The 26,074-nt window shown below is 47.4% G+C and overlaps 2 protein-coding genes and 1 long non-coding RNA gene across 3 annotated transcripts; all 3 read left to right on the top strand.

The window, feature by feature from the left end:
* The first annotated feature begins 9,863 nt into the window (after positions 1–9,863).
* Positions 9,864–10,903, top strand: LOC125534274 (uncharacterized). The gene is made up of 3 exons (XR_007294437.2): positions 9,864–10,200; positions 10,316–10,591; positions 10,675–10,903. It is a non-coding gene; the product is annotated as an uncharacterized LOC125534274 (long non-coding RNA).
* A 3,356-nt stretch (positions 10,904–14,259) lies between these two features.
* LOC125534275 (c-Myc-binding protein) lies at positions 14,260–16,281 on the top strand. The gene is made up of 5 exons (XM_048697538.2): positions 14,260–14,405; positions 14,921–14,993; positions 15,078–15,126; positions 15,296–15,419; positions 15,862–16,281. The coding sequence occupies exons 1-5, from the start codon at positions 14,403–14,405 to the stop codon at positions 15,904–15,906; spliced, it is 294 nt and encodes a 97-aa protein (XP_048553495.1). The 5' UTR covers positions 14,260–14,402; the 3' UTR covers positions 15,907–16,281.
* Positions 16,282–17,269: 988 nt separating this feature from the next.
* LOC147987080 (uncharacterized) lies at positions 17,270–17,887 on the top strand. The gene has a single exon (XM_087542269.1). The coding sequence runs from the start codon at positions 17,270–17,272 to the stop codon at positions 17,885–17,887; it is 618 nt and encodes a 205-aa protein (XP_087398395.1).
* Positions 17,888–26,074: the final 8,187 nt, after the last annotated feature.

The following is a 26,074-nucleotide window of genomic DNA, read 5'->3' on the forward strand; positions in this document are numbered from 1 at the left end:
GTGTTAATCACATGGTGATGTGAACTATTAGTGTTGAATCACATGGCGATGTGAACTACATTATTGACTCTAGTGCAAGTGGGAGACTAAAGGAAATATGCCCTAGAGGCAATAATAATGTTATTATTTTATTTCCTTATATCATGATAAATGTTTATTATTCATGCTACAATTGTATTATCCGGAAACATAATACTTGTGTGAATACATAGACAAACTAAACATCACTAGTATGCCTCTACTTGACTAGCTCGTTAATCAAAGATGGTTATGTTTCCTAACCATAGACATGTGTTCTCATTTGATTAATGGGATCACATTATTAAGAGAATGATGTGATTGACATGACCCATTCCATTAGCTTAGCACCCGATCGTTTAGTATATTGCTATTGCTTTCTTCATGACTTATACATGTTCCTATGACTATGAGATTATGCAACTCCCGTTTGCCGGAGGAACACTTTGTGTGCTACCAAACGTCACAACGTAACTGGGTGATTATAAAGGAGCTCTACAGGTGTCTCCAAAGGTAAATGTTGGGTTGGCATATCTCAAGATTAGGATTTGTCACTCCGATTGTCGGAGAGGTATCTCTGGGCCCTCTCGGTAATACACATCACATAAGCCTTGCAAGCATTGCAACTAATAAGTTAGTTGCGAGATGATGTATTACGAAACGAGTAAAGAGAATTGCCGGTAACGAGATTGAACTAGGTATTGAGATACCGACGATCGAATCTCGGGCAAGTAACATACCGATGACAAAGGGAACAACGTATGTTGTTATGCGGTCTGACCGATAAAGATCTTCGTAGAATATGTGGGAGCCAATATGAGCATCCAGGTTCCGCTATTGGTTATTGACCGGAGACGTGTCTTGATCATGTCTACATTGTTCTCGAACCCGTAGGGTCCGCACGCTTAAGGTTTCGATGGCAGTTATATTATGAGTTTATGAGTTTTGATGTACCGAAGTTAGTTCTGAGTCCCGGATATGATCACGGACATGACGAGGAGTCTCGAAATGGTCGAGACATAAAGATTGATATATTGGACGGCTATATTCGGACACCGGGAGTGTTCCGGGTGATTTCGGAGAAAACCAGAGTGCCGGAGGGTTACCGGAACCCCCCCGGGAGAAGTAATGGGCCTTATGGGCCCTAGTGGAGAGAGAGAGGGGCGGCCAGGGTAGGCCACGCGCCCCCTCCCCCTCTGGTCCGAATTGGACTAGGAGAGGGGGGGGGCGCCCCCCTTTCCTTCTTCCTCTCCCCCTTCCTTTCCCCCTCCTAGTAGGAGTAGGAAAGAGGGGAGTCCTACTCCTACTAGGAGGAGGACTCCTCCTCCTTGGCGCGCCCAAGGGCCGGCCGGCCTCCTCCCCTTGCTCCTTTATATACGGGGGCAGGGGGCACCCCTAGACACACAAGTTGATCCACGTGATCGTTTTCTTAGCCGTGTGCGGTGCCCCCTTCCACCATACTCCTCGATAATATTGTAGCAGTGCTTAGGCGAAGCCCTGTGACGGTAGAACATCAAGATCGTCGCCATGCCGTCGTGCTGACAGAACTCTTCCCGGACACTTTGCTGGATCGGAGTCCAGGGATCGTCATCGAGCTGAACGTGTGCTAAAACTCGGAGGTGCCGTAGTTTCGGTGCTTGATCGGTCGGGCCGTGAAGACGTACGACTACATCAACCGCGTTGTCATAACGCTTCCACTGTCGGTCTACGAGGGTACGTAGATCATACTCTCCCCACTCGTTGCTATGCATCACCATGATCTTGCGTGTGCGTAGGAAAATTTTGAAATTACTACGTTCCCCAACAACGTCACCGTGTCAGCGAGGAGGACGAGCATGTTTGTCGCTACATGGTTGCGTTGGAGGGCAGGTTCGACAATAGCTGGCAGGTTCTTCAGGGATCTCACTACAGCTATGATCCCGTTATGGTTCCTTCTCTTTGGGTGTCCGCCGCCCGCGTCGATACCCATCGGGCGCTACAGTTCTAGCTGTATTAGCGATGCTATATATATGATACTATTCGAGGTGTATTAGTGATAATATTCGACGATGTACGGACGCAAGAGATGATGTAGTTTTGCTTATTGAATGCAAGTTAATTTGAATACTAATTTATTTTACGATTTGGTTTTCCTTATTGAATGCTCAAATTGGAAAACTACTCCTACTTTGTATGCTAAAATTAAACACTCGATATGTCCTTTTTAGAAAGATAATTAAACGATATTTCGGGTTGACTTTAAGTCTGTCGAGGCTCCACCATATATGAGAGAGGACGAAGAAGCCCGACTGTTGTCGTGGGGGTCGTTTCTCCTTCTTCTCCGGCTGCTAGACCTTTGTTATGCACTAGAGGAAGAAGGAGTAACGACCATCACCGACGATCGCAAATGTCAGAGAGGAATCAGTGAGGGAGAGTCTCCACCATATAGACTCGGCAGACCGATAGTCAACCCGTGATGAATAATAATGATCTATTTTAATTTTTATAGTACATATATTGAATTGTACAAGTTTAATCTTTGAATTATGAACATAGGAAATGTCGTCATCGGACGACGAAATTCTCCCGGGAGAGTGCAGCTGGTGCAATGACGACCGAGGTCTGTGCGACAGGCCTCACCTGGACGAAGATCGGCGCTTCAGCATTAAGCTCCGGGAGACCTTCGATGTTGAAACGGTATGCAATGACGAAAAATGTTTTCTCGTAATTAAGCATGACTTCAACTATTTCAACGTGTAATTTTCATCTTTTACAATTCGAGTAGCTTATCCCATGCCATGCAAGACGCTATGTCTTGCAGAGGATGAATTTTGAAGACCATGAAAATTTTGAAACAAAGAAAATTCACCTAAGGACCCATCATGATGTGAATTTTGAAGTAAATCTGTATAATTCTGAGAGCGTAACCCATTTTGGTTGCAAAAATTGGGAAGCACTTTGCAAGATGTATGGTTTTTATGAGGGTATGCTTGTCACCATGGATCTCCGTGATCCTGACATCGACCAAGACAATATGGACATTTGGGTCCTTGTTGATACACTTTCAATTCTACCGCCATGTGAGTTTCTCAAACATAGTTATTAACTAATTTATATTGTTTATTTCAAAATATATAGTTGACAACTTATTTCCATTGAAAGCTTATTTTCTTTGTTCAAACAATGTGCGGAACATGGTAGACAGAAACTACTACACTGATGGCTCTGAGTTAACTTATCAGGAGAAAAATTATCTGGTCGAAGTTTGTACTGATCTTAAAAATTACAATATCTATTATAAAACTCCTCCATATTATGGTCAATACGTGTCACTAATGCATGTGTTGAACTACGGTAACATCCATGTAGATGCCATGGTAAGATTTTTTTACTATTACGACATCCGTACATCTTTTGCATAAATTGTTTTAAAACGTAACTACACTGCTAACTACAAAGTTATTACTATGTTTTTCAACAGAAAAACCCGAATGATTGTGTGCCTCATCTGATGTATCAGAATGGCCGCCTCGATGTTTTGGACATACGGCCAGGTCATGCTACGAATCTCATCTGTCCATATCGGATTTCTAAAAGAAGTGGAGACATGAAAATCACAGAATGGAGAAAATGTATGGACTGTCGTAAGGAAGTTCTTGGAAGCAAAAGGAAGCGAAGCGCAAGAATTGGAGATAGGATGATCTCCATTCTCCATAATGGAGAGTCAGGGCCTATATTGTTTTATGCTATTTTACTTTAAAGAGAGCATTTAGGTCCTACCTAATACTGATGATCATGTGCTAAGAACAATTAAGTTGGGTTGGTTCGATAACTATGAGGATGATAATCGTATGACTTGTTATTAATAACGAATAGAAGTTGTATGATGATGATTAGTAGGACTTGTTATTATGATGATGCATGATGCGAGCATGAAGAGTTTTTATATATCAGTGAGTGAAATGAACATGGATTATATTTAAGTGAAGGCAACATATGGTGCATGTCGAAAATATTACTAATCCAAACTTGATCAAGTTAGGATATTAGTATTACTTTCGACATGCATCACACATGTTGCCTCACTTCAATCTAAGCTATGTTTAGGCATAACAGATGACCCTTTTTCTATTAGTGACGATCTGTGAGCGACTGATCCGCCCGTCTGGTTATTTCAATCTACAGTCACGAAGATAGTACGTATTTCTTTTTGATCTAAAAAGTCTCATACAATGTGTCGTGTGAGTTTGAAGCATGTGCCAGTCACTTGTTTAATAGTACTACCAGTTTTATCAGCTTCGGTCAGTGGACACTGGACACACGGCAGTAAATGAAAACAATGATAATCTTAAACTGTCTTTCAAGCCAAGTTAGTGTTTCAGCGACTTTTACTTTCGTCCATCAGTTAAGATGTACAACAAAGTGAAAGCTAATGGTACTTCATATAATCACCTCACCTCGAGTAAGCGCGTGTACCACACTCAATATGATATATACTCTTTCTTTTCTTGGGGTGAAATATGATTTATACTCTCTCTTTTCTTGGGGTGAAATATGATTTATACTCAGGGCATCCACAAGACAAATTGCTACGGCTAAAGTCTGAAAATGATGCTACGTATTGTATTCATTTTACTTCTCTCACTCAACGCCTATATATATGGTAGTAGAAGGAAATTATATTATTATTGTCAATGCGCCGAACTCTATTGCTTTCCACGTGTTTATGGGCAATGATGCACCGCTCTGATTTGTTTTATGTGCATCAAGGACAAGTAAACTATCTAGTACACGTCAGGACGACTTATACTATCGTCCTTCCTAACCGGCGAAACAGACTTTTTCTCCATCTTGGCCCTTCTAGGTCAAAAGATTCCATGAAGTGGTTAAGGTAGCTCGCTAGGGACATGGAAATCACTAGCCAAACTACCACGGTACCGCCGTCCACCCCGAAAACTGTTTGTCTAATTAAAGCAGACAGCTGATTAGTTAAAATCCTTAATCGTGGCTGGTGTTTGATGCCTTAAAGCTGGCAAGGTCATAGCGCACGCGGCCTAATGAGTTGATGGAGATCTAGAAGTAATCAAATGCGCGTGCCGAAATGTAGCTGATAGAATATCTCATCGAGCCTCCGAAGCATCTAGCCAGCTACTACTAGCTAGATTTCGTTGTTTTTTTTTGAAAGAACCGGTGTATCACCGGCATTCATATATTAAGAGGAGAGAGGCGGGAAATATGATCATGATCAAGTGATCATGGTGGATTACAAGACTTTGGCTAGATTTCGTTGTTTGCAAAAGGAAAATGGGACAAGAAATGTGAGAAGATCTTCGTCTAAAATGCAGTACATCCATCTGGGTTTAGTAGTTCTTCTCTATTGTGTTCATATTTTCATCATGATTTTAACTGATAAAATAAAAAATATACGTAAAAAGCTGATTGGAAACTAGAATAAAATACAAATACAACAATATGTTTTTAGTGACACGTATTATTATTTTGAAGCCAAATATGTGGTCAAACTTTGACCTAATTCTTGCCAAAAGAAACTTTGACCCAAAATATAATGAGACTAATAAATCTAGATGGAGAAAGTATGGTACAAGGAAAATGCCTTTTTGTGTATATGACATTTAAAAATGACGGCGTATTTTTACATAAAACTAGCGAAAGTTAGGTAATTTCGGCAACTAATTGCCAACCAACCGTCGGTAGCCTGGTAGGGCGCCCTACGGGAAGAGGTAGCACGATACAAGCGGGCCCAGGTGAAAGCGACAGGGGGGCGACGGCCAAAACAGGCCAACCTTTTTTTCGATAAAAGGGGCCACATAGCTCCATTTTCAAAATGAAAATAGGAGTCTGGATACAACAAATTCAACACCCAACACATTTTTTTCTCGGACCTGATGCATCACCTCACCAAACTGAAGAACAACCTACATCCTAGACATATAACCACATCTATAGGATGCCAAGCCACCCACTACTAGGAGAGAAACAAACTTTTAACATCTATTACATTTTTGCACATCGGCCAGAATAGTAAAGCAAGTCTGCAATATGAATGCACTACAGAGCCGCCCGACTTCAGGTTGAGACAAAGCACAGTCTTTGAGCAGAAGGATTCCACCCATACGCTCTTCTGTAGATTTTGTTTGCTACCTGAGATAGCCTCTTGGAAACCTCCCTAAGCATTTTTTGCACTTCTTTTTTCTGCAGAATCACCCATGAATCCAATAGAGAACACAGGGTAAATATTACATTGATGGGGTTTGAAAGGAAAACACGTTGAAAACAGGATTTGTTCCTTGTTTTCCAAATTGTCCAGATCAAAGCAGCAGCGCCAATAGAAACCACAGCCCTATCCTTACCAGAATAGGTTGGTATCCAGTTTTGACAGAGATCGAAGAAAGATAAAGGTAATTTTGGGTTACCCAACAAACCACAAATCACATTCCATAAAAATCTAGCAAAAGAGCATGAAAAGAACAGATGATCAATGCTCTCAAGGACACCGTAAAACTTGCAAAAATTTAATCCTTTCCACCCTCACCTAGATAAGTTATCCTTGGTTAGGATCCTCCCTTTGATCACTAACCATATAAACGCTTTTACCTTTAGAGGCATTCTCAACCTCCAAAGCAGTTTAAAAGGAAAGGCAACCACTCTAGCTATAAGGTAGTGATAAAGCAATTTAACCAAGAAGGATCCAGATTTTGTTAAAAGCCATTTAACTTTGTCAGGCTCCTCTGACAGAGTAACCTGACTACACATATCGAGTAATTCATTCCATATCCTAAGAGTTTCTCCATAAAGACATCTCCTGAATCTAATACAATCAAAATCCTGGTTAAAGACTTTTGCAACAGTAACATGTTGACAGAAAGTTAAATTATACAAGCGAGGGAAAAATTGACAAAGTGGCTTTCTCCCCAGCCATGTGTCCTCCCAAAATCTCGTCTTACAACCATTACCTACCACCCTATGACAGCAAGAATAGAAGATATCCTTTATACTCAACAATCCATTCCAAAAGTGGGAATTACCCGAAGATGATTCACATTGAGCCAAAGATCTCCTCCTCAAATATTTGGCTCTAATCATCTCCTGCCAATCCCCTTCCTCATTCTCTAATCTCCATAACCACTTACATAAAAGGCAGATGTTTTTAATTTCCAAATTAGTAATTCCCAAACCTCCCTGATCTCTAGGTTGGCAGACGTCCAACCACTTGACTAAATGATACTTTCTCACTCCATCCCTCTCTTGCCAAACCATACGAGTACGGACAAAGTCCATTCCCTTACCTACACCTTTAGGTAGTTTAAAAAAGAAATTAAATGGCTAGGAATATTACTCATACAAGTCTTAGCGAGAGTAATCCTATCGCCCATTGAAAGCAAGCCCCCTTGCCAGGTAGCTGCTTTCTTCTCAATTTTCTCTTCAGCTGGTTTCCAATGCGCATTATGCAATTTTTTAAAATCTAAGGGAAGACCTAAATAAGTAAAGGGAAAGTCCCCCACCGCACAAGTGAAAATTTGAGCATATTCTTCTTGTTTCAAGAAAGCATCACCAAAGCAATGGATTTCACTTTTTAAAAAGTTAATTTTCAAAGCTGTCAAATGCTCAAACACGCATAGAATGACTTTAAGGTTTCTAGCCCCTTCTAAGTCATCTTCAAAGCAGAAAATCGTATCATCCGCGTATTGTAAAATGGTAAGACCACCCTCATACAATCTAGGCAAAACACCCTTAATAAACCCTTGTTCTTGTGCCCTTTGAACCAGGGTAGCAAGAACATCAGCAGCAAGATTAAACAATAGTGGGGAGAACGGGTCACCCTGCCTCAGTCCTTTCCTAGTAACAAAATAAGGGCCAATCAAGTCATTTAACGTTATAGCTACTTTACCATTATGAATAACCGCTTTCGTTCAATGAATAAATTTATCAGGAAACCCCTTCATTTTCAGCGTACTAAGCATAAAGTCCCAATTAATTTTGTCATAAGCTTTCTCGAAGTCAACCTTAAAAATAACAGCAGAGCATTTATACTTATGAAGTGAGTGAAGTGTCTCATGCAGAACAACGACATTATCTAAAATATACCGCCCTTTGATAAACGCAGATTGTACCTTAGAAACCGTCTTGTGAGCCGTAGCCATAGCTCTATTGTTCAAGACTTTGGTAAATAGTTTAAACGGGACATTGAGCATGCATATAGGTCTATACATTTGAATCCTATCCGCCCCTTGACCCTTAGCTAACAAAGTAACCGCCCCATAGTTTAGCCTAGAGATATCAATCACATCATCATAGAAGTCATGAAAGAGACTCAGCAGATCATTACAAATGAGGTGCCAAAAGGTTTGGAAGAATTCAATAGGCATACCATCGGGACCGGCAGCTCTATTATGCCTCATAGAAAAAACTGCCATTTTTATCTCATCCAATGTAAATTTACCAACCAACTTACTTTTGTCCTCATCAGAAAGCATATCTTCTAGAGGAATGTTTAAGGAAACCGGGAGTAAATCAACATGCCCAAAGAGCTTTTTATAAAAATTGGTCGCATATTTAAGGAGCTGCTCATCCCCTTGGATGATCCCCTTAATATCTTTCCTGGATGAATCTAATTTTTTTACTTCTACGCTTCCTACCGCTAGCTTTAATCATGAAGTACTTTGTGTTACCATCACCCTCCTTAATATCTTTCTCTTTAGACCTCTGGTACCACTTAATCTCCTCTCCCCTAAGGATCATATTCAAATCAGTTTGCAACTGATTTCTCAAAACATAGTCAGCTTCTGAAACTCCAGAGAGCTAACCTCACCATACGCACGTATGAGTTTCCTGTGTGTGTCTGCAAATTTTATTTTATCTCCGAAACGGAGCTACGATGCGACGACATGCTGTCCCTGTACCTCCTCTCGTTTCTCTGTCCCTGTGTTCTCGCAGAGAAACCCTGCGCTCTCTGCATAATTTTCCCATGGCTATTCTTTTCAGATTACTATATGGCTATTCGCAGACTGCTGGTGGTTTGCACCCGTCAGAGTCGCGCAGAAACAGAGTTAATACTAATCAGCAAAGAACCAAAGGCATGGACTGGTGAACTGTTTTAAACAGGGTGGGTGATGGTGATGAATGTACATGTACTCTACATGTCACTGCTCCAAGAACCAAGATGCTCATCCAGCCCTGCCGTGTTACAGACTCAGAGTGGTCCATCACATCAAAACCGCAAGCAACCGACGCGGAATCCCCTTCCCCACACCACCAGCCCGGTCCCTCCCGAGCTCAAGCTCTGTTCCTCTCTCGCGCGCGGCCATTTTGGTTCACTTTGCGGCGCGATCTCTACTATGCAATGCACGTGCACTCGCTAGGCTTCAACCAACGCGCACCAGCTTCGTCTTCCTCGCGCATCCCTGGGGGTTTGTTTCTTCTAATCAGCAGTTAATTTGTACTCGTGGCGAGACCCGAGAGAAAGAAGCGGCGAGGAGAAATGGGCGGTCCGTCGTAAGCTGGCGCATGCATGCAGCTCCCGTCCTGACAGATTTGGGCTCTGCAACCGCCGCGTCCACGTTTCGCAAGCGTTTTGCTCGTGCTCATCACTGTGGGCTTTAATTGCTCGCTGCAGGCTACGGCTGGAGCTGGATGCGGATGTATCTGTACGCTACAGCTCATCACTGTGGGCTGTGCGCCTGTGCCGTAGTATGCAGCGGCGCATCCAAGGGGCAGGCTTGGATGGGCTCAAGCCTGCCCTCCAAAATCGAACAATTTTTTTTTACTACTACTCATCACAGCAGCCCAGCCCAGAAAACACAGGCCCATCTACTCAGCAGTCAGCCCAGCCCCTGTAAACGCTGGTGTCGAGCAACCAATTCGAGCGTGCTGCAACACATCTCGACGCCTTACCCAGCCACAGCTCCGCCGCACCGCACCGCAACCCTAGCCGCCGCCGGAGCACGCCGCGACGCCGTCGACGGAGAGCACGCCGTGACGCCGTCCACGGAGTTCACGCCCACGAAGAGCAGCACGGTACGCCGCGACGCCGTCGACGGAGCACACAGCCAGGGCGCCACCGACGCCGCCGGAGCCAGCCGTTGGGACCTCACCGGCCGTTCGTGGAGCCCACCGGCCATCCGCAGAGCCCTGCGTCAAGGGATCGACTGCTCGGGGCGCTGGCTCATCAGGTCCAGTTAAGAGGTTATTTTTCTCCTACCCAACGCTGCTCATACTATTGTTTTTTGCAGAAATTCAATAGCATAGTTGGCCTGGGCTTCTAGTCATAATCTGTGAGTTATTTCTATGTTTTTTGTAGAAATGAAAAGAAAGACTTTGAACAATTGGTTTGCAAGCACTTCAAACACCCCCCGTGGCAACTTCATCTGTTGAGCGAATTTTTTCAGCTATGAAGATCATCAAAACAGATTTGCGCAATAAGATCTCGGATGATTGGCTCAATGACTTAATGGTGTGCTATTGTGAGAAAAGGATATTCAAAAGTATTCATGATGATCAGATCATGATACAATTCCAGAAAAAGAGTGATGGGAAAGCTCACCTGCCTCGTGAGTATAATGTGATTGCTTAAGAGGTATATCTCATTTCTTTTCTAGTTCTAGTACTCAACTTTGTATACAACTGTTTTGTCGCAATAAACTAGCTACTTTTGGACAGATGGCATGGCGCTTGGGATCTGAAGCATATAATCTATATAGTTCTACAGTAGCATTGGTTAGAAGCAAAACCGGCATCATTGGTTTCGTCTTCCTTTTTGTTGCTTCTGTAGTACTTTATCTATTGCTGTGTGAATTGTATGCTTTGGAATCGAAAGTTTGTGGTATGACCAAATATGTTACTACTTACTAGTATTGCTGTTGTAAAATATCATGTCGTTTCAGGCTCATATTTGGCACGTGTTGGCTGTTTAAATTGACCATACCAATTTTTACCTCAAAATTTGACTACTTGGAAAAAATCTGAGAAAACTCCTGTAAATACTTCATGTGACTACTATAAATCTGGGAAAGTTTGAGCATCTTTGGACAAAGGGATTGATATATTAACTTTGAGCCCCCCCTCCATTTCCTTTCTGGATTCGCCTACTATGCAGTAGTACCTCCGAAAACTTTATAATATGTGCTTGGAAACGAAAGGAACCGTATACCTGCAAACGTACTAGAGACTACAGCAACTCGCGGAGCTTTATTTCGGCCTGTCACTCGCGATTCACAGTAGAAGCAGGGAGCCAGCGCAACGTGTCGTCTATTTGGTCATCCCGTACCACGACCTTTAGGATTAAGAAACGTAGAAATCGACCATTCGCTGCACCCCGCCCATGGCAAAGGGCCAAAGGCAAAGCCAAAGCCAAAGCCGGTCGAACTCCTGTGGACTGTGGGCCGTCGATGGGCGCGGCACGCCTCCCTCCCGTCCCGTGCCCGACCGTAGACGAAGCCGCCGGAGCTGGACGAAGGCGTCCGGTCGTTGTGTGTTGTGTCCACAACGAATCATGACCAGACCAAACGTGAGGGAACTCCGGCCCGTGAAGACGAGTTGTGTCGCACGCGCGCGCGCTCCATCGTTGACCCGGACCCCCACCGGCACCCAGGCCCGCCCGACACGGAGCGTCTTCGTGGGGAGCGCATGTGTTGTTGCCTTGTTGCTCGCTCCCGAGTCCTGGCCTAGCTAGGAGCACGTACGTACCCTAGGTTAGGTAATCTCCGCCGTACCGTGGAGTCTTTGGCTGCACGGGGAAATCGTGGCCACAGTGAGGGCGCGCGCCAAGACCGGATTTGCCGGACTGCCCGTGGTCGGATTTCACCACCAAGTACCAACCAATCTTCTTGTCCTAGCTGCCACAGTATTTCTTTGATTTGAAGAGGATGGTTTACCACTCGTGCGCCCGGGCAAGGTCGATTTCAAATGCTAAGTTGGTGTGCGTGATTCTGATCGATGTTGTATCGCTTGATTAGAGCATGTACAACCGATCGTCTTAAACCAACCTCAAATGCCCGGGCAGACGGTCTGGTCAATAACCGGTCAAAAAAGAAAATGACCCAGGCAGGCTCCTCACACCGGCCCTAAACAACTAGATACCCCTCATATCCCAAGGTTGTTTGAAGTGCGGTCAATGTTTTGCCTCCGATTGCCATGGAAGAGGACCACCATGCCTTTACTCTTTGGATGTCAAACCAATTATCAATGAGCAGCTCAGCCGGAGAGAGCAAAAATGTAAGCATTGCCCAAATAGGAATGGAACAAGACCGAGCAAAATTCTAAGCATGGCCCAAATACGGGGGGGGGGGGGGGGGGGGGAGGTAACCAAACATGAGGTGTGTGGCTCTGTGGCCATTCTTGACCATGGAAATGACCGTGCGCACAAAATTCACTTATCACGATTTGCCGAATGAAGTATTTAAGCTACGGTGGTGCTAGGTATTTCAGATTGGCATTTTCATGACCATTCTGTTTACTCTTATAAATTGAGCATTATATGACAAACACTGACGAGTATGAACTTGATGTATTGAGCTCTCAAAATATGGTATCCGGACCATTTTCATTTATATGCACATCTTTACAAAGATCCCGAAGGAAGAAAAATTCCATAAGATGTCCCACCTTTCACCCGTTGCCAGTGGTTCGATCCATCAATCGAGAGAGCAATATACCTCCAAATGATATATATCACGCTTTGCGAGCATTATCGCGTCGATCACCTACCTGCATGTCAACCGGGCAGGTCCACTAAGCGGAAGCGTTCCTAGCGGTTTTAGGAAGCTGAAGCTTCCATGTGGTTTTTGAAAGCATCCGGATGGTTTTTTCTTTGCCTGTTTTTTTTTGCTTCTTGGCGTTTTCTTTTCTTTTTTGCTATAAACTTTCCTCTTCCTTTTCTTTTGTAAATTCACCAATATATTTTTTTTGCATTTTTGAACTTTTATAAAATTCAAGAACATTTCCTTTAGTTTGAATGCACTCGCATTATTTAAAATTTTTGAACCCTTCTCAAATTCTCAAACATACTGTTAAAATTTCTGAACACTTTCAAAATCCACGAACACTAATGAATCGGTGAACATTTTTTATAATACATGAATATTTTCTACTTCATGAACATTTTTAATTCCATGAACATCTTTTGAATTTGTGAAGTTTTTTAAAATTCCACAAACAATTTTTGAATTCATGAATCTATTTTCAATACGTGAGCATTTTCCTTAAATTCGTGAACATTTAGTAAAATCCATGAACTTCTCTGAATTCTCGAATATTATATGAATTTTGAACTTTATTTCAAATCCGCTAATATTTTTTAAATTCAGATACATTTATTTCAAATTCATGTGCATTAAGTGAACATTTTTTTAATATTCAGGCATTTTTGAACTGCAAGTGTTTTTCATATCCATGAAAAGTTTTCTAAATCCGTGCTTTTTTTAAATCATCAATTTTATTTAATTAAAATGAAACCACTTGAAATAAAAAATATGAAGTGATAAAAATGATTTGAAAGTAATTCACTGTACGGTCGCTAGGGGGGAGACTCACCTCCATCATGGAACGGGAAGATGGTTCCCCCCACCTCTCCTCTGGCGGCCTCTAAGGCGATCCATGGCTTCTCCAGCAAGATGCTTGTAATCTTAAAGGATCTTTTCCGCGGCAAGAGTGTTCGAGTCTTGTTGATTTATATAAGGGTCTGGCGCGTGCCATCTTGGAAAGGCTCGTTTATTATGAAAGGACATTTGGAATGGGGATATTATTATGAAAGCTTTTCCTGAACTTCACTCATTTTCTTATGAAGATAACATGTGCATTACGCAGGCTAAACACTCCATTATGATTACAACATGTTCCAAATGCCTCTATCTGTTGAGGCCCAGCAGCAATTCCATCGGATGCCTATACTTCTGGATAATGCGAGCTCACATACTGAACATGACAAATGGAAATTCTTATGGGGCCATGAATGTTTTAGTACCAAGAAGGTATATACTGCACTGATTGGAAATAATACTCCGCCTGCCCCTTTTAAATGGATCTGGAAATCTTGTTATCTCCCTATAAACACATGTTTTTCAGCTGACTTTTTTTAGGCAAGTTTTTGAGCTGACTGATGTTAAATAAATGATTCGACGCTCATGCTGTGCTGGCCGGGCTGGCAGGCCCGAGCACGACGCGGCCCGTGCCGTGCTGGCCCGATCCGGCCCAAGTCTCAGTACTACCCACCACCCTCCGAATCAGATCATCATCACTCTCGAACTCTGCCGTAGTGTAGCACAGCACACTCCCGCGGTCCCACCAGCTCAACTCAAGTCGGTAGATCCGTCCAGCCGCCAGCGCCCCCACGCCATTCTCCGCCGACGAGAGCTCCGCCGCAGATTTGCTCCCCCGGATCTGCTGCCGAGATGGTACTTTTCTTCCTTCCCCCAACTCTCCCCGAGCGCCCCGCGCGTTCTTGGATAAGCCAAACACGCCGCGTCTCTTCAGCTTTAGCAGAGCATCCGGTGCGCGTCGATTTTCTTTTGGCGAGATTAGTGTAGCATAGCTATGGTGGTCAAATGCGGTATGGTTGGCCAGTAGAAATGTTGAACACGACTGGCTTGCAGGTCCTATCTGTAACTGAATTTGCTATGTGGACGGCAGCTGGTCAGTATTCACCAATCATGCAATTTGGGAGCAAGATTTGGTGAAGTTTTCTCCGGTTTGCCTGGAGGATTATGTTTTCCGCCTCGCCCGGGTAGTTTCAGCTTAAAATGGCAGATAGTAGTTTGTAGCATAGAAATGAGAGATAATTTCACATGTTTGCTTTGTTTAGAGCTGCAAGTTAAAAGGCAGAGGAGAGTTCCTGAAGTCACAGCATATTTATCATGTAATTTGCTTCCCAAATGATGGCTATTAATGGTAGTGTTATGGTCCTTTTTAGGATAGAGAAGCCAAGAAAGAAGGTTTCAGGAAGTATCTTGAATCCAGCGGCGTGCTCGATACTCTCACGAAAGGTTTGGCGTTATGTGAAGTGCGTATATCTTTGTAAATTGCGGTCACGCACTGGCTAATTATGTCTACTTCTTATGATGTTGCAGCTCTTGTTGCGTTGTATGAGGAGAACGACAAGCCATCATCTGCAGTCGAGTGAGTTGAATTGAATTTTGGCATGTTTATTTTCTTGACCGATATAGTAAAGGAGTGATTCTTGTAATTGAAGCCTGGTTGGGTAGCTCTTACTTTGCTTAAAATGACAGCAAAATAATGTGTGTGGGTCGATATTCATGCTAGGACTAAGCATGCTCATATATCTCAGGTTTGTTCAGCAGAAATTGGGTGGTCCATCGATTTCCGACTATGAAAAGCTCAAAGCCGAGAAGTTGGATTTGCAACTGAAGTATAATGAGCTTTTAGAGACTCACAAGGAAACAAGTAGACAGGTAAACATGCTATCATGTGTGCAAAATACTCCTAATGCCATCAAGGAGTACAGATTATGCAATGCCACTTTACCTATTTACATGGGAGTCTCAGCTTCTAATGCATATTTGGATATCATAAAGTTGTGAAATAGCTAGGTAACTATTCCACATAGCTAACATTAGGACAGCTGAATGGTGGGCTGGGCTGTGTGCGGTGTGGTGTGCTCTTGCCACTGGAATATCAGTATTCAGTACAAGCTGCTTTACTTGTTAAGTAGTTATTCACAAAGCTACAGAAAAATAAGTTCTGTTAGATTAAATAGTTTTTTTAGATCATCTAGATGGAAATAGTTGCCTTACCATTTCCAGTCGAAGCACAGTTTACATTTGAAGGATGAACTGCAGGAGATGGTCTTGTTAGAAATTGGACCCAACCATTAATATACATTTCTCTTTGCAGTTGGAGGAACTTAAGAATTTGAAGATCGACGCACCTTGGAACTAATGGAACCAACAGGTGTTGACATAGTAGGTGTCACCAAGCAAATATATATGCCTCTTCAGTTTGGATCACCAAGTCATGTAAAAAAGAAACATTTCTTGGCTAAACTTTGCCAACCATGTGATGTAATGCATTATACGCTCCTTAGTCCCTTTGAATGACGTGCGTGTTCCACTCAAGACCAGAAGTACCAACACCTTCATGGTCACAGCTGAACTTCAGCACTATGATTCTTACTGAAGAGTGGAATCAACTCCAAGTATAATATTTGATGTTGTAGAGCAGTGCTACTGTTTGTGTTGTAACATATTTTTTCTTCCATGTATAAATTACCTGGTCAATAGCTAAAATTGCCAGGTCAAGATGTTTATAACTTCCCATTTTTGGTTATGTACATAGTTTGAAAATTTTCCATGTGTAAAAATAGAAATGAGCCATGGCCTAAATAACATTTGCCATGAGTGACAAAAGCAATGAAGGGAGATTGTCAACATAATACAGTATATTAGGAGTATATAAGAAACAGAAAACGACAGTAAAAACAGAGAGGGTGCATTTTTGGTGAGGGCGTTGACAGCAACCACCTTTCTCTCTCATGTCTATAAAATCATCATCACCAATAGCCCCACAATTCCTAATATGCAGAAAATGATACACGAAAAAGCACGGAAAAATTACAGCCTACAGGAGTTGAATACATAAATAAATATCATTGTGTACCCTGGGGATTCTGCGCACCCTGGGTATCACCCCCATCGAGATGAAGGCCTACCACGACATGTTCGCAGCACCAATTCCACCGTCTCTGCTCAAGGCCATCGCTGCCCTGGTTGATCGTGAGATCCCAGCGTGCTTCGCCCCCTCGGCGCGCGATGCTGTGGCCTGCAAAAGCTAGGCCTGCCGGTCCGTCCATCGTCGATCCTTGTCCATGGATCACGGCCTTAAGATTGCGGTTTGGGATGTTCGCAGCCTTAATTCGCACGCTAGGCGCAGTGCCATGCGCTCGCTGCTGTGTACTACTGGCGCCTTCATTGTATGCCTACAAGAAACTAAGATGGCATTGGTCTACTCGCGACATCCTCGGGTCCGAATTTGAGGACTACACCTACCTCCTGGCCGACGGCATCATCCTCGCCTGGAAGAGTGGGGCTGTCACAATCTCGGACCCCTTGTTCACCCAGAACGCGCTCACAGCCAGGGTGTCCGCGGCCAATGGGACGCCGTGGTGGCTGACGACGGTCTACGGACCTCATGTTGATGCTGACAAAATCCTTTTCCTGCAGGAATTGCGTGACATACGTGCTGTGATTTCAATCGCATCTACCGAGCCGACGACAAAAACAATGGTGGTCTAAACCGCCGCATGATGGGTAGATTTCGCCCTGCCATCAATGACCTCGAATTGAAGGAGATATACCTCAACGGACGCTGCTTCACTTGGTCGAACGAGCAATCGCCGCCTACGCTGGTGCACCTCGACCGCGTTCTCTGCATATCCGATTGGGAAGACGCACACGGCGAGCGCCATCTTTGCTGCCTTGCTTCGGTCGTGTCAGACCACTGTTCGCTGCTGTTGGACTGCTCCCCCATGCCGACGGCCCACAAGCGCTTCCACTTCGACGATTATTGGTTGCGACTGGACGACTTCCATGACATCGTCGCTGTGGCTTGGGGCTCGGTGCACGACCACGATCCCTTTCAACAGCTGGTCAAACGCCTTCAAGCCATGGCCCACCGCCTCACGGGTTGCTGCGCCAAGTCCACGGGCAACATCCGGGACAAGCTTGCCATCTCCCGCGAGCTGATCTCCCACTTCGACAAGACCCTTGAGGATCGTGTGCTCTCGCCCCCGGAGGATTGGTTGCAAAAGCAGCTCAAGCTCGCCTACCTTGGCATGGCATCCATGGAGCGCACGATCGCCAGACAGCAAGCCCGCATATCGACCCTCAAAGACGGCGATGCCAGCACAAGCTTCTTCCACTAACAATGCTCTTACCGCCTGCGGAAGAACTGCGTGCATAGCCTCACCGCGGACGGGCATGTGCTCAGAGATCATGAGGATATGTCCCATGCGACATTCTCGCACTTCGACGACTTGCTGGGTACTGCCGTGGCCCGGGATCACACCCTGGACCTTTCCCAGGTCATCGCACCTGGCGACCTAGCATGCCTAGAAGTGCCTTTCAGCCTGGAGGAGATATGGGAGTCTGTCAAGCGCATGCCGACGCGCAAGGAGCCTAGGCCGGACGGCTTTACCATGGAATTCTTGCGCGCTTACTGGAGCGTCATTGGGCAGGACATCCTTGATGTTTTCGAGCTGCTCTACATGTTGCGCGGGTGCGGGTTCAGCAAGCTTAACCAAGCTCTGCCAACCTTGCTGCCCAAACGCGCAGACGCCCACAAGCTCGGCGATTACCGCCCTATTTTCTTGATTCACATTGTGGCCAAGATCTTTGCGAAGGTCCTATCGTTGCTCCTTGCTCCCAAGCTCGACACTGCTGTCAGCCGCAACCAGAACGTGTTCATCGTCGGATGTAGCCTCCACGACAACTTCATTCTACTCTGGCAATCTCTCAAGCTGCTGCATCAACTTGGCGCATCTAGAATCATGCTCAAGCTCGACCTCACGCGCGCCTTCAGCTCCATCTCCTGGCCCTTCCTCTTCGAGGTTCTGCGCCAGTATGGGCTTGGGGATCGCTTGAGGGAATGGTCGACCATCCTCCTGTCCACGGACAATACTCGTGTCATGCTCACTGGAGTCCCCAACCCCACGATCTGGCACCACCGCGGACTGCGCCAAGGTGACTCCACCTTCCCGCAGCTCTTCGTGCTTGCGGTGGACACGCTTGGTCGACTAATGCGCTGCGCCCTCCAGGCCGGCATCATGGAGCAGCTCCACCCCCGTCACGCCATCCCGACGATTTCTCCCTACGTTGATGACGTGATTCTCTTTTGCCACGCCACGACTAATAAGGTCTCCGTTGTCAAGGGCATCCTAGACGTGTTTGGCACGGCTTCTGGACTCCAGGTGAACTACACCAAGAGCTCCGCCATGGTCCTTCATGGCGACGATTCTAGTGCGCACCTGACTGTGCTGCTGGGGTGCCCCGCGGTGGACCTACTGGTCACCTACCTCGGCATCCCGCTCACTACTCGTCGTCCCTCCGCAGCCCAGCCGCAGCCTCTTGTCGACGCGATGGCTGGGCGTCTCCCAACCTGGAAGGCATGGTTGATGAACAAGGCCGGACGGCTGGCGCTTGCCAAGTCGGTGCTCCGTGCGATTCTGATACACCAGCTGCTCGCGCCCGCGCCCCCAAAGAAAACCCTGAAGCAACTCGAGAAGATTCAGCGTGGTTTCCTTTGGGCCGGTCGCGCAGACGCCCATGGCGGTCACTGTCACGTGAATTGGCGCCGGGTTTTCCGCCCGATCGAATATGGTGGCCTAGGTGTCCGCGTTCTCGAGCGCACTGGGCTCGCGCTCCGGCTTCGATGGCTCTGGCTTGCGCGCACGGACACTAATCACGCATGGCAGGGACTGGACCTGCAATTCACCCCGGAGGAGCGCGCGCTCTTCTACGCTTCCACGACCATGGCGATCGAGGACGGCACGACCACCCTCTTCTGGGAGGACCGCTGGCTCCGCGACCAGTCCGTCTGCGAGCTAGCGCCCATGCTCTATCAGTGCATCCCCAAGAATCGCTAGAAATCGAGAACGGTGGCGGAGGGCATCACCAGCAACAACTAGGCGCGCGACATTCACTACGCCCTTGGCTTCCACGAGATTGGGCAGTACATGAGGCTATTGCACTTCGTGCAGCATGCCGCGTTGTCCAACGAGCCAGACAAGCTTCTCTGGAGTTGGACGGCCAACGTCGTATACACCGCATAGTCCTGCTACCGGGCCACCTTCCAGGGATCGACGGTCTGCCACTCTTGGAAGCTCATATGGAAGAGCTGAGCGCTGCCGAAAGTGAAATTCTTCTATTGGATGGCAAACCAAGACCGACGCTGGACTGCGGAGCGACTCGCACGCCGCGGCCTGTAGCACCACCCGCGGTGCCTTCTATGCGACCAAGAACCGAAGACAATCCGGCATTTGCTGCTCACGTGCCCTTTCGCTAGGCAAACATGGCACGAGGTCCTCTCTTGGCTGCGCTTGCCGGCACCAGCGCTCGAGCACGACGCCTCGCTCATGGACTGGTGGCTTCGCGCGAAGGAATCCACACCGCCAGCGCTCCGCAAGGCGCTGAAATCCACTGCGCTTTTGGTGCCATGGATGATCTGGAAGCATAGGAATGCGTGTGTTCTTGACCATGTGAACCCATCACTCAATGAGCTCGTAGACAGGATCAAGGACGAGACCAGATGCTGGGCAAAGGCTGGGGCTCAAGGGCTCAAGGGCTCAGGGTCGTTTTGCCATCATCTTGGGATGTCCACTGAGCTGTGTAACATTTGCCTCCTAGGAGGATGTAACTTCCCTATCTTTCCAATGCAATGGAACACAAATGCCCTTTGCGTTTTCTCAAAAAATAAATGAAAAAATAAATCAGTTGAGGTAGATACACTTTTGTTTCTTTTATATTGTACGTACTTATTTACATCTCCAATTTTTCTGTAATTATATGAATGGGCGCTGCAATGCAGAGAGTTTACCATCAGCTGTCATAATAGAAAAAGGCTATGCTCGGACAAACATCAAGCCCATTGGACCCAGGAAATAAATCAGTCGACATACTGCTGCACTACTTCCCGACAACCTTATATCAGGACTCACCTATTGGATTATGGCCAGTATATCAATTAGTTCATGCAAATTTGTCTTTCATACTATTTTGTATCTCCATATACTTATTTACCAAAGATGTAGAGGCTTATAAACGAAAAAAGCTGGATTGCTAACTTGGTCCACATAATAATTACATCATCATTATCTCTTTCCAAGGAAGAGTAGAAAGGGAACAAGATCAAGGAGCATCAACCACCCACCTAACGACGGAGTAGCTCCTCTAGAATATTGGGGCGAATGATCTTGAGATGCTTAAAGCCACAGTCAGCGTGACTGCCTTCAAATTTTGAAAAGATTTGAGGAACCTGTAGCATACCTCCTTAAGCTTGTCACAATCATGCTGCTCAGCCAGTGCCAATGTAGTCGCCGCTGTACCTACATCCATGTAGTTGCACAGCATATTCGCGCAAATCAATTTGAGCCTCTCCAAATTGTATCTGTCTGCCGCCACAAACAGATGTTGAGCCATCTCCGTGATTTCACCTTCATCTATATTAGGCAGTGTGTCCGTGTAAATAAAGTGGAGCATCATCTTGAAAACCTTGGCTTCCATGTCATCAATCTGTATACACTTTGCATCATTCTCCATCATGGGGCCGAAGAGCTGCGCCATGAACATCGGCGACCGAGCAGCGAGCAGATGCTTATGGGCCACAAAGGCGAAAATGTTTTACGGAACCATGGTTCAGCCGAACCTACGCTCGACACCATTGGTTTCTAAACACTATTCATGAGGATTCATGCATCATTAATTAAAAAATGCAGTTGACATGCATGTCTATTCATGAGGATCCATACATGGTTGATTAAAAAATGCAGTTGACATGCATGTTACATATCCACATGTAATAGGATGTTAAATCGTATTGCATAAACCATAGGTTCGGCTGAACCATAGTCCTAAATTACGTCTCTCGCCACAAAGGTCTCCCCGCGGACCTCAAAGGTCACGTCCCCGGACTCCCCGGTCTCCAAAATACGGCCAAGTTGATGAGCCATGTCAGAAGGCGGCACGATCACAAATTCTTGTGTTGTGGGCTGCTTTCGGATGAGCTTGGTGACGCTGACATCGCATCTGACGCTGAAACAATCGTCTTTAAGATGCGCCGACTTTTCCAAATCGGCCCTTGTGATGAATCTGTGAGACGTGATTCCCTGCCCACGCGCACATCATATGGACGTCATGTATGGCGTCGTGTGATTTGGCACCGGTTCGCCCGCCTGGTCCAGCAGGCTAAACCTGCATCTCATCTTGATAGCTCGCTTAGCATCAACATCATCATCATCATCATCATCATCAGTATCATAACTATGGCCGACAACATCAGCGTGGTGAAGAAATAGAGAAAAAAGATATACAGTGGGTAGAATCTCTGTCGAAACCATCAAGGTAGTAAGAGCATCTCCAGCCGCGCCTCCAACAAGGTCCCCTAAGCGATTTTTCGATCGCCGGCACCAAAAAATCGGCCCAGTCGCGCCCCAAGGGCCCAATTTTCGCCGGCTCGGGCCGAAATTGGCGCCGGCGTGCCCAACCCGAACCCGGCACGCTGGGGGGCGCCGGGCGTATCGTTTTTGGCGCGAAAGAGCCGCGGGCCCTCCTTGCCAGCGACTCGTCTCGCTTCTCGCCGCTTCGTCGTCCTCATCGCCCCGTTTCCCGCGGCGAATTAATGCCAAAGCTGTCGCGCGCTGCCGCGCCGGTCAGCCTTCGCCATTGATGCCTCACGGGCGACGCAGTGAAGGCGTGACGACGCGCGTCCCCGCGCATGCCACGCGTAGACGAGGCTGCCACGCGTGCTCGCGCCGCCTCCGCCTATATAAGCCGACCCCAGCGCGCCGGTGGCACGCACAGAGTCTCCACGGCCGACGCGCCCTATCTCCCCTTCCTCCCTCTCCCCTCGCCGTCCCAGTTCGTAGAAATGGCCGAACGATTCCCAGGCGACGGCGCGGCGGTGAACGTGTTCGGCCGCCGCCGCCTTCACGAAAACGAAGCTCGGCTCCTCTACGAGGCTGAGTACCCGGTCCCGCCGGACATGCGAGTGCCCGGGGCGTGGAGAATCAGCGCCGGCGGGGTCCCGGTGCCACCACCGCCCACCGGGGCGGCGCGTCGTGCGGAGATCGCGCGTATTCGCGCCTCTCTGCCGCGGGCGGCGAGGGAGGGGCCGCGCTACGTCCCCGACAGCCCGGTCTAGGAGCCCTACTTCCGCCACCGTCACGCCGAGCAGCTCGAGGCCACCAACGGCGCCGTGCCCTCCGGCAGGCTCAACTCCGAGGGGCGGCGCCGATGGTGGGGCGTGCCCGGCCGCACGCTGGAGGCCGTCCTCGAGTACATCGAGGGTGGCAACACACCGAGGCTGGAGTACCCCTCCCCGCCGTCCTTCTCTCAACGCCGTGGGAGTTCGTGGACGCCGAGGCGCATGGACCCCGGGGCGTCCTCCTCCTCGTCCGGTCGGTCGACCGGCTCTCCCACCCTCCGCCCCGTCAAGCCGGAGCCCCAGGAGCCCAGGACACGCCTGTCAGCCGGCGCACCCGCAGCTCCGGTATCCGCATCGCCGACTCCACCCCCGCTTCCGGGCGCCTCGTCCTCGTCGCGCCCAAGCCGGAGCTCAGTCTCCCCCCGGAGTACGAGGAGATAGCCCGGCGCGGCTTCTCCGACGCGAACGCCCTGCGGTGGGCGCGCGACGACTACCTCCGGACGGAGATGACCCGGCAGACCCGGGCCCTAGAGGAGATCGCCGCCCGCAAGCGTGGGCGCGAGGACGGGCACGGCGTTGTGATCCTCGACAGCGACAACGACGAGGACGCCGCCGGACCGTCCAACCCGCCGCGCCAACCGGGGGAGGGTTGCAGCAGGGACGGCGGCCATGACGGAGGCGACGACGACGACGGCGGCGGCGACTACACGCGGTTCTACAACCTCCACGGCATGTAGAACTGCAAGGGCGGCGGGCGATGAGGAGCGGAGAGGCGAGCGAGACGGCGGGCGGGCCTAGCTAGTAGTGTTTTTCTTTTGTAAAATATTTTAAATATGTATGAGCGGGCATGTTTGTGCCGTGTTTGGTTGAATTTGGTTTGAAGTCGCCGAAATATGCATGAACTCGCCGTGTTTGCGCCGTTCAAAAAAATCCCGTGGGCGCCGTGACTGGGTGGCATCACGCCCCCAGCGCGCGTTTTGCGCCAGTGCTCTCCTAGGGGGCGATTTTTAGCACCTCTTGAGGGCCAACCACTAGAGATGCTCTAAGCGATGCTCCAGATATGCCCTCCAACGCGTAGGACGCCGGCCGGAATAGCCCTGTAGACGCCGATTCCAAGGGTATAAGAGTAAAGAGTATCCCTGAACTGTGAGCACATGAGACCCGGACATGCCTTGCGCAACAATGGTCGACGCTGTGCGCGGCGGTGTGTCGCCGACAGCCGCGGAAGAGCTCAACATGCTAGCTAGCTAGGGTCGTCGATCAGTCGATCGGCCCGATGGATCGAATCGAAATAGAATGTTGGATCTGAATATAGGAACTGACTAGCAAAAGGGCCCGTACGTTACATCGGGAAAAAAAATATTGTAATTTTCAATGACATGACCATATTTTGCTGCATCATCGAGATAGACTATCACTCTCAATTTTTTCCTGAAATCATGAACATTTTTTTGAACTCATGCACATATGTGAAATCGTGAACATTTTTCAAATTCATGAACACTTCTACAAATTTTTAAACATTTTCTTAAATTAAGAATATTTTTTGAATACGTGAACATTTTATACTATTTGCAAACATTTTTTAAAAGATGAACATTTTATTTTTTAATTTTTCTAGAGTATTACTACTCAAATTTCAACCATATATGCCACTCAAAATTCCCTTCTCCCAAAAATTTCACAGCTATTTAGTTGAACATTAGTTGTCTGTCAAGAGACAGTTGAAAAGATGATTTTATCCATGGCCATCAGGTGCATTGCCATCTGGTGTTCATGGCACACTATCTGAAATCTTCCTAGTCAAAGGATGCATGTAAACAAAAAACAAAAAAGAACCCACCCGACCCTGTCCTTCCCAAATCCTCCCGCCGTCACCGCCAACTGCTCATCGTGCCGCCGCCATCCCTCGCCGTCGAGACCCAGCACACTGCAACCGCAATCTGCACCAGCGCGCCGCCACCGTGGACTTCTCCAGCGTGCCGCCGTCACGGACTTCCCGGTCTCCAGCCCCAGGTCCTCGTCCTCCGACCTCCCAACCCCTGGCTACCCGTTGCCCTTCCTGGTACGCTGCCCCCACCCTCCCGCACCCTACATCCACTATCCCGCCGCCGGCCACGGATCCCTCCGGCGGGCCCCATCCCCGCCCCTCCGGCCTTCTTCCACAGACCCGGCGGCGTCCTTCTTCGACAGAGCCGGCCTTCTCCCCATCCCGCCACCCCGCTCGCCGCCCGAGCAGCAGTACGTCGCCGTCTGAGCCCCCGTGCACGGCCACTGCTTTCCCTGGCGTCGTGCCCCGCCCCAACCCGCCGTCCCCGACGACCGCCTCAAACTCACGGTCACCCTGCCCGAGCCCCATCGCCGCGTGCACCCTGCACCTCGCTGCCCCTTCTACTCGCGCCACCAATGTCCTTCCGCTGTTGCTGCCGTTAGTTGAGGAACTCCAAACATCGCTGGATCCAGGATAGCGCGAGCCCGTGGCGAGGAGTTGCTGCGTGTGCGTGATGCTCTGCTGCCTCCACCCTACATCATACCCAGCGGCCGTCGAGCTCGCCGTTCGGCCGTATCTTTGGTCTGGACACGGCCTGGACCTGGAGCATGGCCTGGAGCAATGGCGCCGCTGTCCGAGGCCCGCGGGTTCAATCCCTTCTCCTGCTGGCAATTGAACTGCAGTTCCCGGGGCAGTAGAACCGCCTGTGGGGCTCGCGTCCATTCTCTCGTGTGCTCTTGCTTGCTGCCTACATGCAAGATGACGAACAAATCCGCGCGCCATCGGGAGTCAGTCCACACTTATATATACATGTATTGGGCTTGTGTGTAAATCTTGTCATAATGATATCCGAAAATAAGGTTGAAATCTCTTTTCAAAAAATGTAAACATTTTTAATATGCTTTTTATATATTTTACAATCTTTTTTGGCTTCGAGCTCCAAATTTGTGTGACTTGGTTTGTCTTTCTCTTGCTTCAGTTTTTTGCTTACGAAAGACAGAGGCTTGCCGGAATTGCATTTTGCGAATGCTTTAGTGACCCTAGTTCCACACGTATATATTGATATATTCGTGATACGTATAGATTTGTTATTAGGCGATACTAAAGTACAATAAATTATTTTGCGGTATTAAATTATTTTAATGTCAGTTTTGAATATATTTTTCTTATTTTTGTCTCATTGTAGCCCGAGGTCCAAATTTA

Source organism: Triticum urartu, chromosome 2A (assembly GCF_056163025.1).
Source record: "Triticum urartu cultivar PI428250 chromosome 2A, HENAU_Tu73, whole genome shotgun sequence".
NCBI lineage: Eukaryota > Viridiplantae > Streptophyta > Magnoliopsida > Poales > Poaceae > Triticum > Triticum urartu.